Raw genomic sequence first — 17,567 nt, forward strand, 5'->3', positions numbered from 1 at the left:
TATATATATATAATAAGCACCATACTTATATGATGGCCTGTACTAAATAGTAAAAAAAAAGGGTTGTACTAAACTGTTATATTTTAAATGGTTAAAACAAATAGGTAAATATCATGCCTCAAAATGACAAATAATTTGTATATTGTGGCTCCACTGTAATCCTTCAGTTTTAATATGCTATCTATTGTTACACAAAATGTTTTTTTAACACTAAAATTTTTTTAACACAATTTTTTGTTATAGTTTGTTTCTTATAAATCATGTTGAAAATTCAGGATGTTTTTTTCTAAAAAAAAAACAAAAAAACAAACAGTACACATTCTAATGTACACAAAAATAAATAATGTAAGGCTATAGCCCCTTTCACACATAGAGACCTTTCCGGTAAAGACTGTATGTGTGAACAGGCGCTTTTAGAAAATACTGGGAAATTTGTTCCGGCAATTTTCCAGAAAAATAAGTTGTAACATTACCGTTAATTTGCCGGAATGCTGCGCTGTTTGAACGCATTAGGAAAATTGTTCACGCTTTACACACACTGACGTGAAACGTACTTCAGCCAATCAGAACATTCAGATGCATTCACAATCGCGCTGTTTATGAAAATAAAAGCCTTTGAATATTTTTCCAGACACATTTAGCTGTTAGATGTTAGTCAAATAACATTTCTATGTTCCTTCTTAATGCCAACTGTGGAAAAAAATTATTGATAAAATGCTCTGCTTTAGTTGCTTGACACGTGTGCACGTGAAGCAGCCGGTAAGCGCCAGCACACACATATTATATACATCTCAACATGCGAAAGTGTTCCTCCATATGTTTTCATCGAAGTTGTTCACAATACTTATCCATCCACAGAATTTGTAATGTAGTCAAATGTTTACAAATTCAAGCACAGTCGTTTAGAGCTCATTTCTTGTTAATGTCTTGTTAATGTTTAATTTCTTATCATGTCAGAATTTACTGGTAATTTGGGATAGATGTGTAAATGTTTTTTTCTAGGAAAATTCCATAATATCCTTGCTTGTATGAACAGCTCTTTTTTGAATTGAGTGGTAAAGTAGTTCTGGAAATTTTCTGGATATTTACCGGTATCACTGTGTGAAAGGGGCGTATAATACACATATTGCTTTGATTTTGATATTACTGCTTTTTTTCCAACAACCATTGTAAATTTGAAAATAATAGGCTGCTGCGGGTTCAAAAATACAAGCAGACTTGAAAATATATTTTAGTTGCAAAATAATATTTCATATATTTCTACACGTGGAGCATGTGTTTGGATTCTGATGTCATTTAAAAACAGTATTGCACTACTTCGTATAGTCGTGTGCAACAAAAAAATTATATTCATCACAAAGGCATGTGAACTCTAGTTCCTATAAGCATTAGTCGATGAGCTTCAGGTCTTTTCAGATCTCTCGTTTTGTGGCTAGAAAACAATCTATAGCTGGTGTTATTCCTGGTTGAAGACCTCGTCAGTTCTTCCTGCCTGAAATTTCGTCCCAAGGGTGCAGAAAACTGGGGCAAGGTGCTGGAGTGAAATTCGTACTTATTTTGAAAATTGATGTTAAAAGTAGAAGGCAGTTGAGTATTGTCCTGGGACACACAGTGTTTTGTGCTGAGAGCTCCTTTACATTTGTAGCCATTTTCTCCTGGGGTGAAGTCTGTGAGAGCTTTGATGTCATTTCCTGCACTTATTTTATCATCAACACTGGTATCTCTGGGAGTCACGATCTTGTCTTCCTCTGCTGGATGCCAATCTGTGGGCTGCACTGATTTTAAAAAGATCCTGGACTCCTTAAGAGGCGGCAAACACACTGAAGCTTCTAATGCTGAGACCCACTGTCTGCTCTTTTACATTTGACACGGTTCTGGTTGATAATAGCAAACTGTTGGCGATTTCTTTTGCGCATACGATTCCTCTCCTGACAGCAGTTTATTGATTAATGGCCCTGACATATTTTCAGAGATAAGCTGAAGGAGTAGAGTTCATCTGAAGTGGGAGAGGAGAGTGTGTTGTGAGTTTCCTTTTGCAGGAGTTGTAGGGGTTCGAGCATCAAGTTCAGATGGTTTGAGGTCCGCACATAGGAGGCAATGGGAATCTATGATGTCTTGCTTGTTTTTTCCCTTTTCTTTGTGATTGAGGGAGTGCAGATAAAGAGGGAAATCTTGCCCACCCTTCAACCTGTTTAAAAAAGCAGTCTGTGAGATTCTGTGAAATAAATCCAATTTTTAGATTCAATTGTGAGAGCACTACAGTCTCTGTTCGCTAATGACCTTCAACCGGTGTCGCAAAGCTACTTTTAGACAACTGAACGTCTGAAGGGGACAATCAAAATATTACCCCCAAAAAAAGACAAAAAAATGAATTTATAAAAGAATAAGTGATCATAATAGATTTATTATATTTTGAAATTATTATAGTTTTCTAGGTGACTGATTAAAAATATAATTAACTTGGGGCTTTTTGCAACCACACATTTATCCCTAAGAGTCGTATAAGGATCAGTTTACTCCAAAACTGAATATCCTGTTAGCAATTACTCACTCTCATATCATTCTATATCCCTGAGACTTTTTTTGTTTCGGAACACAGATTAAGTTATTTTAGAATTAAATCTGACAGCTCCTGAGAACTCTCCATATAGTGCAACAGTCTCAAGAAGTACAAAGAGGACCAGCCAGGCTCAAAAGGGAACCAAAAAACTACTCTTCCCCCATGCAGTTTAGGGTACATGTTACTACAGGCTATACAAAATATTGCCATAGAGTCGGCGGCACAACACACAAGCTTCATATTGTCTGTAGTAAATGCGCCACAATGATCTGATGTGGAAGACCTTGGCGAGGTTGTTTGTGTAAACACATTAAATATTTCACAATGTGTTCGTTTCTTTTCTGGACTTGAACATTTCAGGACCATTGCTGTCTATGGAGAATCAGAGCTCCCGGATTTCATCTAAAATATCTTCATTTGTGTTCCGAAGATAAACAAAGGTCTCACCGGATTGGAAAGATACAAGGGTTGAGTAGTCAATAACAGACTTTTCACTCTTAGGTGAACTAATTCTATACATATCTCATCTTATAATTTTTTGTTGTAAGTATGCTTGACCATCTATTAGAATTTTGGGGGTAATAGCGTCCTATTTTATCATAATCATGTGTGATTTATAAAATAAATAAAATAAATGGCATTCTATCTCCTTTATGGGGATAAAAAAAGCATGTAATTAGAATTGAGCGGGGAAAAGCACTTGAGTGAAGAGTGTTTATTTTAGTACTATGTTATAAGATAAACGATATGACATAATTTACACTAAATGCTGGCTTCTTTCAACACAATTTTGCTAAAATATAGATAAACAAAAAATTTGTTCAATCTTTAAATTTATATGGATATAAATTGTATTGAAGATTAACCCAGCAGTATGTTTTTGGCCATATTATACCCATAATACAAACACACACACACACACAACACACACACACACACACACACACACACACACACACACAATATATATATATATATATATATATATATATATATATATATATATATATATATATATATATATACTTGTATGTATGTATGTATGCATGTATGTATGATATATATTTTTTTTTATAGAATATCCACATTAGTTCGTTCATGTTGTGTTAGTTTGATTTACAGCGTCTTCCCAGCCAATGCAGCACATGCATGTTCTCATCTGTATTGGTTATATAATCTAATTGTATTGTAATAATGGTAAAACGTCTGATAACACTATTTGTGCTCAGAAAAACAAATGCAAAAAAGACATTCTGTGGAAAAAGTGTGTATGATTAGGTAAGTTTAAGATAAATGGTCAACATCTGTTGTTTTTAAATGTGCTATAGAAATAAAGCAAACAAACAAAAATTGACATTGTTTCACCTACTGTACACTCTAAAAAAATTTGTTATTTCAACTCAAATTTGGGTAAAACATGGACTAACCCAGAAATTGGGTTTAATGTGGGCTACAAATTATATAAAAATTACCCAGGGAATTTTCAGTTGTACACAGTTTCATTGTCGTGTTCATTTGACTCACAGCATCTTCCAGCCAGTGCGGCCTCTGCAAACAAATTCATGTTGTTCTCACTGCAGTAATCCTCTTCACTGAGATCCAGTAACACATTTGACATACTTTCCTGCCCGAAGACTCAGAGTTCCTTTTTGAGCTGTCAATATTCGCCGACTGTTTCTCTGCATCAGCATCGTCTGACGCACAGCTTGCAGAGATATCCATCCTGGACAGCTTCAATCACAGCCAGAGGAAAAACAACAAAAGATCACTTTGACTCTCGAGTTAATATTAGGTCTACTGTTTAAGTTTTCGGTTAATGTAATAGAAGTGTTAATACCGTATAAACGTACGTTATTTTGGACAACAATAACATGACCGTAACTTTAATAGCCTACTCTCGTGGATATTAAAACACCGTATACTTTAAAGGGTCTTACACTTTGTTGAAGTAAACTGAGAGAACGGATGTTTGGAATCATGTTGTCATGTCAACCGTGAGAGAATGACGTAGTGGAAAGAGAAGAGCCTTGGGTTTGTCGGCGTGAGCGCACTTATAAGATGCCGGCTTCTACATACTGCTGTGGTTTGGTAGTCTGACTTTATGTATTTTTTCGGTTTCCCGTTTCTTCTGTTCCTTGTAGTCTATAAGAATATCGTCATCATGTGTTTTCAAAAGGACCTAACGTAATGCGTGAAATAGCTATGCAAAACAAAAGCACTCTTTACATGTTGCTTCCCATTGTACCAGGCTTGACACAATAAAATACCTGAGGGACATGCATTATGAATAATAGAAAGGTAATCCCAAGCATTTTCAAACCAACGTTTGCTTTTTACCTTGAACTGCCTATTGCAGTGTAAGGTTACATCAACTGCGAGACGTGATCGAGCTCACGGACAGCGTGTTGCTGAGGGGGCGTGTGTGCCTGGCAAAAAAATCAACATGGTGACGGTAAGGCTCATGAATTATTAACTACAAACGTGCCGTTGGTTGAAACAGACTATGGTAATGAGTGCTAGTCCGCTAGCGAATTAAAAACGCGTATTTTGGCTTATGAATATTAAGTGTTTCCTGAGCGCACGACCAAGGAAGGTTATCTTGACCCTAATAATATTCAGCCACTGAGCGTCGCCATAGTAGGATTCAGCCGGCAAACAGCATCTCGGCGAAGATTGGTCCAGACATCCGCAGTACTATCAGCAGCTTCCAGTACCCTATGATGCGGAAGGGACATTTAACGTTAGTTCACGACGGAAACATTTTTTAAAAGATTTTGCTGACTCTTATGGAAGCCGAGACTGTGGTAATGCTGCCTCCCAAGAACTGCATCCCCAGAAACTACAGTTGTATCGCTGGGCTTTTCGGAAGCTTGGCGACAGCGCAGAAGCTGGGGAGGACGGAGAAGACGACATGGAGGAAGAGGAGGTCAAGAATGGAGACTGTGAAGCGTTACAAATCAGCGTAGTAAATACAAAACCGAGAGGGAGAGAGTCGTTCCTGAAGCCCCCGCACAGCCCGACTCAGCGCCGCAGGTGCAAGTCTCTCCCGACATCGGCTGAAAGGGCCAAATTAGAAATCGCTCGAAGCCGGAGAGCCCAAGCAGTCAAAAAAAGGTGAGATTCGCAGACTCTCTGGGACTGGATCTGATTTCCTGTTCAAGCACTTTGATGACACGGATATGCCTGAGGTTCCAGATCGCATTATTGATAGATTCAAAAAAAGCCAGAGCTTTCCACTGAATAACTTCGACAACACGTCAAGCCATCCGTCTGTGGTTTATGGAGCTGCTCTTTACAAACCCAGGATCCCTGCCTGACTTCCAGGACAGAGTCAATGCAGGAAAGGTGTTGCTGGAGTCTGTTCATGCTGATGAGTTCTGCATCTCGGGGGTCGTGCGCGTTCTCAACCTGGCTTTCGAGAAAAGCGTCTATTTGAGGTACACCTTGAATAACTGGACATCCTTTACGGATATTCTGGCCTTTTACATCCCCCATTCTAACGACGGGGAGACCGACCAGTTCAGCTTCAAAATCATCACCCCGACCTTTCTGGAGTTTGGAGGAACGCTTCATGTTGCCATCAAGTACTGCGTAGGAGGTTGCGAATTTTGGGGATAACAACAGTGGGAATAATTATAAAGTAAGACGCCACAGATTTAAAATTTCTCCTCCGAGGGAATGGGAAACGGCTGGATCCATTTCATTTAATGCGCGTGTCAGTCGTTCCGCTATGACGACGCTTGGCTCATGAATATTAATTAAGCGAGCGTCCAATGGGGAACTGTGAGCAGTAATAAACATGAGTTAAAGCCATCGCCATAGATAGGATTAGTATTGTCGCCACAGTGCACCCCGAGGGAACTACTGACCTTACATGCAAACCGTATGTAGCAAATACGTAAATCGTACACGTTCATTGTTTGTTGGTCATTGTTTTACCAGTGTCAGTAGATGGGAAATAATATGGAGCCAGATAGACGACCACTAGTTGAGGAATGTAATTTGAGGTGTAAAGCACTGTTTAGCTAAAGCAGCCTTCTACATGGATGGCCACAGAAACAAAACCCGTCCTGTGTTTATTGAATTGAGCAGCACATATCCTTTTTGTCTTCAGCTTCACTGCATGTGCTGTAATAGGATATTGTATAATTATTACATAATCCTCAGTGTGCTTCCTACCCTCAGAACAAGTGTAATCATAGCGCTTCAGCATCACTGTTGGACATCAAAATGTGGCTGTAAGTGTTAGGCTTCAATGGAGAAAAGATTGTTTTTTGACAGGCCTAATAATAAGTCAGACCTTCTTGAAAAAAGAAAGTACATTTACAGAGCCCCTGTGGTGTCTTGCTGTCATAAGTCTTGTGCAGCTACTGTATGAATTGTTCATACTATTTTTCTCCTTCAGGAAACAAATACACTGCTTTGTATTTTACTTTTACTTTTAATGTTGAAAAATTACCTTGCTTTTTTTAAGAAATCAGAAAATGACTACTTAATACCATTAAATTGTTAAAAAAAAATCAGGTTAAGAAGAATAGGTGTAGGCTGTTGTATAAAACTGCTAGCCATTTACTTTAATTTTAGGAATTAAAAAAAATGCTATGGAAGTCAATGGCCACCAGTTTCCAATATTCTTCAAGCTAAGAAAGAAACTCAAATAGGTTTTGGAAAATATTGGGGGTGAACTATCCACTTAACTGCAATAAATGAGAATGAAGTGGAAAACAACCTTGTAGTCTTCAGTGCCGCCATTTCCCAGCCTACACTTAAACCCACATGACATTTTCCAAAGTACAGAGTCGGGTGCTTCTAAGATAAAGCTGAAGCACAACAACTGAAGTGTTATGGATTTTTTTAAATGTTTTATGGACAGATTAGTTGAGTGTCTCCTGAGCATCTCTTCCCCTTATACTGCTGTTTAAAGAATTGTTCAGAAATTAGCAGTCATTTGGGGAGTTATCCTGAAAGATCAGTCTAGTTCTTGTGCTTATAAGCACCATTAGTCAAGGATCATGCTCAAATCTCAATGGTGACAAATTTATTGATTTTTTTATTAACTGGGGTTTGTCTTTCAGTCTTCCTAACCTAGCGAAGCCTCAGAGAACCTGACACTTGTACCTCCGGGGACTCCATGTACCAGTTGCAGTTTGAGAAAATGGTGGCACTGAGTGTTGCAGATAATACACGTCTTTATCTCATTAAAAAAAACCTATTTAGAAAGTGTGACATCCTTCTCATGCAGAAGTGAGAAAAGTTGGCCCATTTTACTTTTACAAAAGTCCCATTCATTAGCAACATCTACAAATCACCTATAAATGCAAGCTTTATTGAAATGATTAAGAAGTATGTGATTTGAAATAGGAACAATGTGCTTTGGAAAAAAAGAATATGATCAGAATATTGAATTGCCTCATAATTATGCATGCACTGTATATCTATATAGTTTTTTGAATGAAAATGTGATGAAAAAGAAATGAAAAGGAATTTGCATGACAGCATGACACCAATGTGGCTCTGAAGAGTTTGTCAAATTGTAAAAAAGTACAAAATGGGAGTACTAGGCAATTAAAATATGGCTGAAGCATAGGTTGATTTTTGCCATCAATTAATTGTTATGACTGATCTCATGAGGAAGAGTAACCATTTAACATGTTGTTAGAAAAGTGTCTAATTTATTTCAATGCATTTGTGTGAAATGTACAACGTGTCCCTCAATCCAACCATCATTTGGAATGAACAAATAATACTAAAATGTGTGAATGAAAATGTTCAAATTCAGACAAATTAGCCGGTAAATCAAAAAGCCATGGGATTCCATTGAATTGGTCTTGCTGTAAGATTAGCTGGTGCTACATATAAATGTTAGCTGCTGTCATTTTCAACATAATCTTCAAGTCGTTCCAGTCTTGTTTTACACAAATTTTTAATCTATTTATTTGGCAGCTGTTCAGTAAGTACGATAATGTACAGTCATCATCGCAAAACAACCCCCTCAATATAAATCAGGGGTGTTATTTTCAGCAGGTTATTTTACAATAATAACCGAATATAATACAAATGAATATAATAAAAAAATATCTATATCTATTTATATGTATATAAAGTCAAATATTTAAAATATATTCCTTACGTTAGACCAAATACATATCTACTGTGAAGAACACTTCCAACATTTCCAGGTTTATTTTTGAATCAGATGACAACTTTTTGAAGATGTATTTTTTTGGAATAAAACCAAATATTTTCAGGTAGATGACGACTATAAAGCCCAGACCTTAATAAAATAGGCTGTTATACTGAAGTTAGCTTTCATGCTGAAAGTGTTTTAATATACCTCACATTGTGTAAGCAAGTAAGAGTGATTTTTAATAACATGGGTGTAGGATCAGTGAAGTATTTCATGCCATTAGAAATTTGTTAGATGTTTTCGGTAGGTTGGAGTGGCAGGTAGTGATTGAAAGCTAGTTTTATGAGCTATTAGTTTTATTAGTTAGCAGTTAGGTTTGTAAGTGGAGGCTGTAAGTGGAGCTCAGCTATAAGGTTGCAGGGCAGATTAAATTGCTTCCTGATTCTCTTGTTTTCTGCCACAGGTACCCTGTAAACCGATTAATTACCTGAGTAAACTCGTTGCCTTAAAAGCGACAAGTTGACTTTACTTAAAATGTCACTATTATGGATTTCTTTTTAAAATACCTTCCATGCAGTGTGTAACACTGCTCTAGGTGAATGAAATGTCCATCTGAGTTTTAAATCTAAACATTGTCCATTTATAACGTTATTGACTCTAAAAAAATAGAGTCGACTCAGAGTCGCTAATATGAATCTTTAGCTGTTTCCAACATGCACCGCACACAATAGACCAATAGCAACAGACTGGGTCATCGGACCATCCACCGCATATTAGCATCATGTAATGGAGGGCTTTAGAAAAATGACTCTATCATCAAAGTCATGTTGGATTCAATGCGATAATTTAAATGCAAATTATTAGACAACAAAAGTGTTTGATTCTTTCTTTTGACCTTGCATGCGTAGTAGCCTGTTATTGGGCACTCCCCAAACCAAGATTTTAACCTTTTATAATGCACAATATAGGGGAATTAAAAAAATCATTAAACCCATTGTAACTATTAATATGACATCTTTTTTTTTTTAATTATGGACCTAGTTTATTTACTTAATAATTTTAAGGAAATGAGTTTACTCACTTTTTAAAGTAAAGTCAACTAATAGCTTTTTACAGTGTAATGGTTGAAGGAAAATCATGCCACCCGAAGCAGCACATTTTATCAGTGCCCTATAAACTATATTTGACATCAGTCAAAAAATGTTAAGCACTTTTATTTAAGGCTTTTGTGTCTTCAGCAGCACTTTGAGACGTTTATTACTGAATGACAAATGATTGTAAAGCCTTTCACAAAGTAAAGCGTCTGCCCTTTGAAAAGATTTATAGGGCATCCAGAAAGAATTCAGACATCTTCATTTTTCACCCTTTGTGCAGACTGATATGGGAATGAATTATTTGAAGCAATAGCAAACGGTCACATCAGTGAATTTGAATTGACATAGAAATCACTTTCAAACATGGCTGCTTTTCTATTGGTCAGCAAATGTGAAATCTGCATTTTCATCCTTATTCAAAACATCCTCCAGATTACAATATTTCCTGTATGCACGACTGCATTTTAACCCCAAGATGAAATAATCGAAAATGTGAAAGAGGTCTGAATACTTTTTGAATGCACTAAATATGACTTGCGCACAAATGAACACCCTGCTGCCATTTTGCTTAACACAACCAGAAGCTAAATATCTCCAAAGCCATCCTTTAATATTACCTTCACATTTCTCTTTAGTCCTTTTCACTCGTTGTACAAAAAGATGTTTGGACAGTTTGAAGGCTAAAAGATGGAATGATTATGTTTGTTTGCTGTGCTGTATTTATTGTTTGAACAGTAACTTTAGCTTTGTGGAAGAAAAACACTTACACTTATTGTTTTACCAGTTTTAGATTCTGTGTTTGTTTTCACCTATGCAATACCTGTCTTTGGCATTGTATCTGTCTCTTGTTAATCATTGTTTTAATTTTGAACAGTGTTGTCGTATGTCTATTGCTTGCATGTAAAGAAATCCTGCGTTTTTATTTATATAGTGAAAGTCTATAGCAAGCTAAACAGAGTATTGAACATTTTGAGGTAGCAAAATTCACTGTGTAATACCTCATTTCTCCTTCAGCTTTATGCACTGTGTTGTGTTGATGGGGAAGATCACGCCTCGGTTCTCTGTATTTGCTAATAAAATTATGTTGTGGTAGAAAATGCGGAAGTGTAATTATTTATTGTGGGACTTTTGTCAGTAAAACAGATCCATGTTTTGATAAAGTAAAAAAAAAATGCACGAATTAAGGTATTGATGCATCACCGAATCATTTTTCCACCCACATACATTTAACATTTAACTAGTTTTATGTTTGACAAACTATATTTTGTGCAGGTTTCAATTTGATTTAGGAAATCCTAATATTATGCAGAGAAAAATGTTGGATTATGCAACAGACATTATACAAATTATACAATATGGTACATAATACCATTTTGGTTGGTTGTAATGGGTATTTTATAATTTTAGCCAATTTTTTGTTTCAAAATTGATAACACACACACACACACACAATACCAATGACAGATACACCAGTAATTTGAAGTCGCATAAACTTTTACACAACATTGTTCAAAAGTTATGCAATTTCTAGACTATTACATTTTTAAAATGTCATTGACTCACTCAAGACGCCAAATAAGGCTAGTGGTCAACTAAAGCAAATGTCATAGGTTTAACGCTGCAGTTGGAATTGATCATTATGGACCCTCATACCTCATAGACAATGATGGTCCAGAGATGTTCAAAATCCAGAAAAAACCTAAAAACATTTTCAAAACATTCCACATGACTTCAACTGTGATCATATGAAGCTCAAAGAACATTTTTGTGCACCAAAAAACAACGAATCAGACGACGAACCTGCAAACGAATCAGAATAGAGCGTGTGCGTTTGCTTCAATCAATATGGCGCTTGTGTGTTGTGACTATAAAAGGCAAATACATCATTGTATCTTACTGCCATTTTTTTGATCAAAATTGCAATTTACAACATTTTCATTAAAGGCTACAGGTTTGATGTGATGGTTTTAACGGAGCCAAAGAAAACCAAGCATATTCACAAAATATGCTACAATATGCTACTGTTTATTTAAAACCTCTTAAACATTATTGCCATTTTTTTTTTAAATAAAGTCAGTGGTCATGACAAATTAAGAAAATAGCTACAGTATCTTAAATAAAATTAATTTTATATATATATATATATATATATATATATATATATATATATATATATATATATATATATATATATATATATATATATATATACACACACAATATTTAAAAAATATTTAAAAAATTTATAAATAAAGCCAAAAGGTCGACAAGAAAACCTTCACATTAGATTGTTACGTTTTTCACATTGTTTAGGATAATGGGCTTACATACTGTCTACAATGATATGCTTGTTACCACATTTAATAGTCCATCGAAATAATCTCATCCTTTCAATTCGTGATTTCCAGTTTAGAAACGAATCGCGCGGGCCTAATTGTAACTATAGTAAATGTGCACCCTGAGCTGATGCGGGAGAGAAGATATAGGCGAAAACCAGGCAAAAATCAGTTAAATTAGTAATATAAATGTAATAAGGCAGCACAGTGGCTCAGTGGTTAGCAATGTTGCAAGAAAGTTGCTGGTTCGAGTCCCGGAGGCATTTCTTTGTGGAGTTTGCATGTTCTGCCCATGTTCGCATGAGTTTCCTCTTTTTGCTCTAGTCCAATGACATGCGATATAGGTGAACTGGATGAACTAAATTGGCCGTAGTGTGTAAGTGACTGTGAGAGTGTATGAGTGTTTCCAGCCGACCCCTAATAAATAAGCAACTAACCCGAAGGAAAATAAATGTAACAACAAGAAAACACACAGGGAGGAAAATCTCAGTAGTTTAATTTAACAAAGATTCACTCTTTTTCCTCATACACTCCATTTACAGATTGTATTGCACAATAGTGTGACTGATTTGCAAAATAATCTTACATTGAAGCTCGGCAAACGCACAAATCACAGTTCCATAGCACATCATTCAATAACCAAAAAACCCTCAAAAATCATGGTATAAATCCAGTGTTTCTGCATTCCAATAATCAGAATCCCACTAAAGCATATGTGTAAAGCTCCTAACAATGTTAGTTTATTTGCTTAAAGGCCTGCAAAACATTACGCGTGTTTAGCATACAAATAAAACAAGAACTTCATATTCTCTCTTCACAGATACAACATAATAAATTACTTTTAAATCTCACAGTCATTTACAGTGCAGACAAACAAGACTGACATTCATCTTCAATTCTATTTTACAGGGCAGCTTATGAAAAACATAATAGCTTAACTAAATTTAAGATTTCAGTGCATAGCCATTGCATCAGATCATCTAAAATCTGCGTACCTCTTCATCTAAACGCTGGTGTTGAAGTGTGTGTGGAAACCAGTGTCATGATAGAGCAGCTTCCAGTTTATGATTGACATCTCAGAAAAGTCACAGTTCATCATTCCACTTTAAATTAACTGAGCCAGCGTATAAAGAGACATTCTTACACTGTTTATCTAGAGCGGAAGCTTCTGGATCCACTAATCTGTTTGTGCAAATGTGATCTGGTGAGAATTGCTCTTCATAGAGATGAACCGAGGCACATGAAAACCAGCACATGAAGCATGAGAATGTACCCGATGAATAAGTAACGGGATTTCGCTCTGGATTTTAGGAGTCTTGAACAGCTGTATGCGCTTCTTCCTTTGAGCCAACGTTGACACAAGTGAACCCCGATTTTCATCTGAAAAAGCATCGCAAGAAATTAAGTCACACTCTAAACATCCATCCAGCATTACTACACACAACCCGAATTTAAATGCAAGCATAAATGTGAAAATTTAGATTCGTGAGGTACAGTTCAAAGAAAACGGTTTGTGAACCCTTTGGAATTACCTGGATTTCTGGCTTGATTACTCATAATTTGTAGACTTATCTTCATCTAAATCACAATTAAAGACAAACACTTTCTGACTACACTAATGACACACAAACAAGAAGACATGAAGAGTGGTCAATGACAAGGCTGGCTTGAAGAATTTCGCACATTTTTATTTCTTTTTGTTGCAACTGTATTTCTCTGCAGAATGATCACATTGCTTTAATATCAAGCCAGAAATGGATTTGAATTTAAAAATGCTTAAACGGAAATGGGGTGACGCGGTGGCGCAGTGGATGGCACGTTCGAGCAAAGACACCGACAAAGCACTTGAGTACTTCTTACTTTATTTTTTTTTTCCTTTTCTCTGCACTCATTATTGTTTTCCTTGCACTTTATTATGTGTTTACTAATTCCTGTTGTTACTAATACTCGCAGAGCACGGGAGGTACGCTGCAGGCGCAACCCTCACAACCTTCGATCAATCCATGTATCCTCTATTTCACAACTCTCTCTCTCTGTGGGCCTCTGGAATTGTCAATCTGCTGTTAACAAAGCAGATTTTATTACCTCCATAGCCACTCATTATGACTTTAGTCTCATGGCTCTAACTGAAACCTGGCTGAGACCAGAGGACACTGCTACACATGCAGCTCTTTCTACTAATTTCTCTCTTTCCCACACCCCTCGTCAGACAGGGAGAGGGGGTGGGACTGGACTACTGATTTCCAAAGAATGGAATTCACTCAGAGACCGTCCCTGCCAAAAATCAGCTCTTTGAATTCCATGCAGTCACCATTATCCACCCCTTTCGCATAAATGTGGTTGTCATCTACCGCCCCACCGGGTACATTAGGTCACTTCTTGGATGAACTGGATGTTCTTCTCTCATCTTTTTCTGATTATGACACTCCCTTGTTGGTGCTAGGTGACTTCAACATCCACATAGAAAGACCTCAAGCTGCTGACTTCCAGACTCTGCTTGCATCTTTCGACCTCAAAAGAGCACCTACCTCTGCTACTCACAAATCAGGTAATCAACTAGACCTTATTTACACTCGACATTGCCTCGCTGACCAAACACTAGTAACTCCACTACAAAAATCGGATCATTTCCTTCTCTCTCTTCAACATCCACATTACTCCTGAGCCGCCACACACTCCTACTCTAGTTGCCTTTCGCAGAAACCTACGCTCTCTCTCAACCAACAGACTATCCACCATTGTTTCTAACTCTCTTCCTCCATCTTCCAAACTCTCTGCACTTGATACGAACAGTGCAACTGATACACTCTGCTCCACGCTAACATCATGTCTAGACAGACTATGCCCTCTGACATCCAGACCAACCCGAGCCAGTCCTCCTGCACCCTGGCTCTCTGATGTTCTCCGTGAGCATCGCTCAAACTTCGGGCTGCTGAGAGAAGCTGGCGAAAAACAAAAAATCCTGAACAGCTCATAACATACCAAACTCTTCTGTCTTCTTTCTCGGCTGAGGTTACTTCTGCAAAGCAGACATACTTCCTTCAGAAAGTCAACAGTGCCACCAATCCTCGCTTGCTTTTTAAAACATTTTCCTCCCTCCTTCACCCTCCTCCTCCACCCGCATCCTCCACACTCACTACTGATGACTTTGCTACATTCTTTTGCACCAAAACTGCAAAAATCAGTGCTCAATTTGCTGCACCTACAACAAACACGCAAGATACACCACCAACACCACACACACTCACCTCTTTCTCCCAGCTCTCTGAGTCTGAGGTGTCCAATCTCGTGCTATCAAGCCATGCAACCACCTGTCCGCTAGATCCCATTCCCTCTCATCTCCTGCAAGCCATTTCTCCTGCAGTCATACCAACACTGACTCACATAATTAACACATCTCTTGACTCTGGTCTATTCCCTACTTCATTTAAGCAGGCTAGGGTAACCCCTCTGCTAAAGAAACCCAACCTGGATCAACGCTACTTGAAAACTACCGACCGGTATCCCTGCTTCCATTCATGGCCAAGATTTTGGAGAAAGTAGTGTTCAATCAAGTCCTAGACTTTCTTACTCAAAACAAACCTCATGGACAACAAGCAATCTGGCTTTAAGAAAGGCCACTCAACTGAGACTGCCCTGCTCTCGGTCGTGGAGGACCTCAGACTGGCTAAAGCAGACTCTAAATCATCTGTCCTCATCTTGCTGGATTTATCAGCTGCTTTTGACACTGTAAACCACCAGATCCTGCTATCTACGCTTGAGTCACTGGGCGTCACAGGCACTGTTATTCAATGGTTCAGTTCCTACCTCTCGGACAGGTCATTCAGGGTGTCGTGGAGGGGGACAGGTGTCCAACCTACAGCATCTATACACTGGGGTACCTCAGGCTCTGTGCTTGGACCACTTCTCTTCTCTATCTACACGGCATCTTTAGGAACAGTCATCCAGAAACATGGTTTTTCCTACCACTGCTATGCTGATGACACCCAGCTATACCTCTCTTTCCACCCTGATGATCCCTCGGTTCCAGCTCGCATTTCAGCCTGCCTGTCAGACATTTCACTCTGGATGAAAGATCATCATCTCCAACTTAACCTCATGAAAACGGAAATGCTTGAAGTTTCTGCCAACCCGACTCTTCACCATAACTTTTCAATCCAGATGGATGGAGCAACCATCACTGCATCCAAAATGGTAAAAAGCCTTGGAGTTACGATTGATGACCAACTGAACTTCTCTGACCACATTTCTAGAACTGCCCGATCTTGCAGATTCGCACTCTACAACATCAGAAAGGTCCGACCCTTCCTATCTGAACATACAGCTCAACTCATTGTTCAAGCTCTTGTCCTCTCCAAACTGGACTATTGCAACTCTCTGCTAGCCGGGCTACCAGCTAGTTCTATCAAACCTCTTCAGCTGCTTCAGAACGCAGCAGCACGAGTGGTCTTTGATGAACCCAAAAGAGCACATGTCACTCCGCTACTCACCCGTTTGCACTGGCTTCCAGTTGCTGCCCGCATCAAATTCAAAGCTCTGATGTTTGCTTACAAAGTGACCTCTAGCTGTGCTCCTTCGTATCTGCTCTCACTTCTGCAGATATATGTGCCCCTCCAGAAACTTGCGTTCTGTGAATGAACGTCGCCTCGTTGTTCCATCCCAAAGAGGGAAGAAATCACTTTCCCGAACTCTCACATTCAATCTGCCCAGTTGGTGGAATGAACTCCCTAACTACATCAGAACAGCCGAGTCACTTGCTGTCTTCAAGAAACGACTAAAAACGCAACTGTTTAGTCTCCACTTTTCCTCCTAATCTGCAATTGCCTCTCTGGCTATACCACTAACTGAGCCCTCTTTCTCTCTCTCTCTCTCTCTAAAAAAAAAAAAAAAAAAAAAAAAAAATTTTCTACTAATGTTTTGCTTCTTAGACTTTTACACGCCTGAAACTTGTCTATAGCGCTTGTTCACTGCTGCTCTTATAGTTGTGTAAATTGCTTCCTTGTCCTCATTTTTAAGTCGCTTTGGATAAAAGCATCTGCTAAATGACTAAATGTAAATGTAAATGTAAATGTTCAAAGGTCTCTGGTTCGAGCCTTGGCTGGGTCAGTTGGCGTTTCTGTGTGAAGTCTGCATGTTCTCCCCGTGTTCCCGTGGGTTTCCTCCGGGTGCTCGGGTTTCTCCCACCGATTAGGTTCAATTCGATATCTCAGTGCATCGATGATGCTTTCCATTCACAGTTTTAGATTTTCTTCAAGTCACAACAATTATTGCATTAAAGTGTATAAATATATTTATATACTATTTGTAATACATTTTTGTCCTTTAATACAGTCACATATATAAACTGTACCTTTAAAAACTCAAGTACATGCATAGAACAACATGAGTATTTACAGCAAATAAACAAATATAAATATATCGCTCGCTCTGAGCCTTGTCGAGTGAGTTCG

At 37.9% G+C, this 17,567-nt stretch overlaps 3 protein-coding genes across 3 annotated transcripts in view; 1 reads left to right on the plus strand and 2 right to left on the minus strand.

Annotated features, from left to right (window-relative positions):
• Positions 1–1,283: 1,283 nt before the first annotated feature.
• On the minus strand, positions 1,284–4,290 carry si:ch73-103b9.2 (uncharacterized protein LOC100150067 homolog). Its single transcript, XM_056478887.1, is given in 9 exon segments — positions 1,284–1,815; positions 1,817–1,860; positions 1,863–1,967; positions 1,970–2,033; positions 2,035–2,133; positions 2,135–2,188; positions 3,681–3,724; positions 4,115–4,172; positions 4,175–4,290. Coding segments are annotated over 9 exon segments (1,038 nt in total). The 5' UTR covers positions 4,283–4,290; the 3' UTR covers positions 1,284–1,353.
• A 948-nt stretch (positions 4,291–5,238) lies between these two features.
• LOC130245874 (protein phosphatase 1 regulatory subunit 3E) lies at positions 5,239–6,268 on the plus strand. The gene is given in 7 exon segments (XM_056478655.1): positions 5,239–5,451; positions 5,454–5,651; positions 5,654–5,713; positions 5,716–5,835; positions 5,837–6,172; positions 6,174–6,240; positions 6,243–6,268. Coding segments are annotated over 7 exon segments (912 nt in total). The 5' UTR covers positions 5,239–5,346.
• A 6,561-nt stretch (positions 6,269–12,829) lies between these two features.
• The window catches only part of si:ch211-220f16.2 (golgin subfamily A member 4), a 51,309-nt gene continuing 46,571 nt past the window's right edge, over positions 12,830–17,567 (minus strand). The window contains exon 21 of the mRNA XM_056477888.1: positions 12,830–13,497. Within this exon, the coding sequence (XP_056333863.1) occupies positions 13,336–13,497 (162 nt within the window). The 3' untranslated portion in view covers positions 12,830–13,335. The remainder of the gene's footprint in view (positions 13,498–17,567) is intronic.

This window comes from Danio aesculapii, chromosome 18 (genome assembly GCF_903798145.1).
Source record: "Danio aesculapii chromosome 18, fDanAes4.1, whole genome shotgun sequence".
Taxonomy (NCBI): Eukaryota; Metazoa; Chordata; class Actinopteri; order Cypriniformes; family Danionidae; genus Danio; species Danio aesculapii.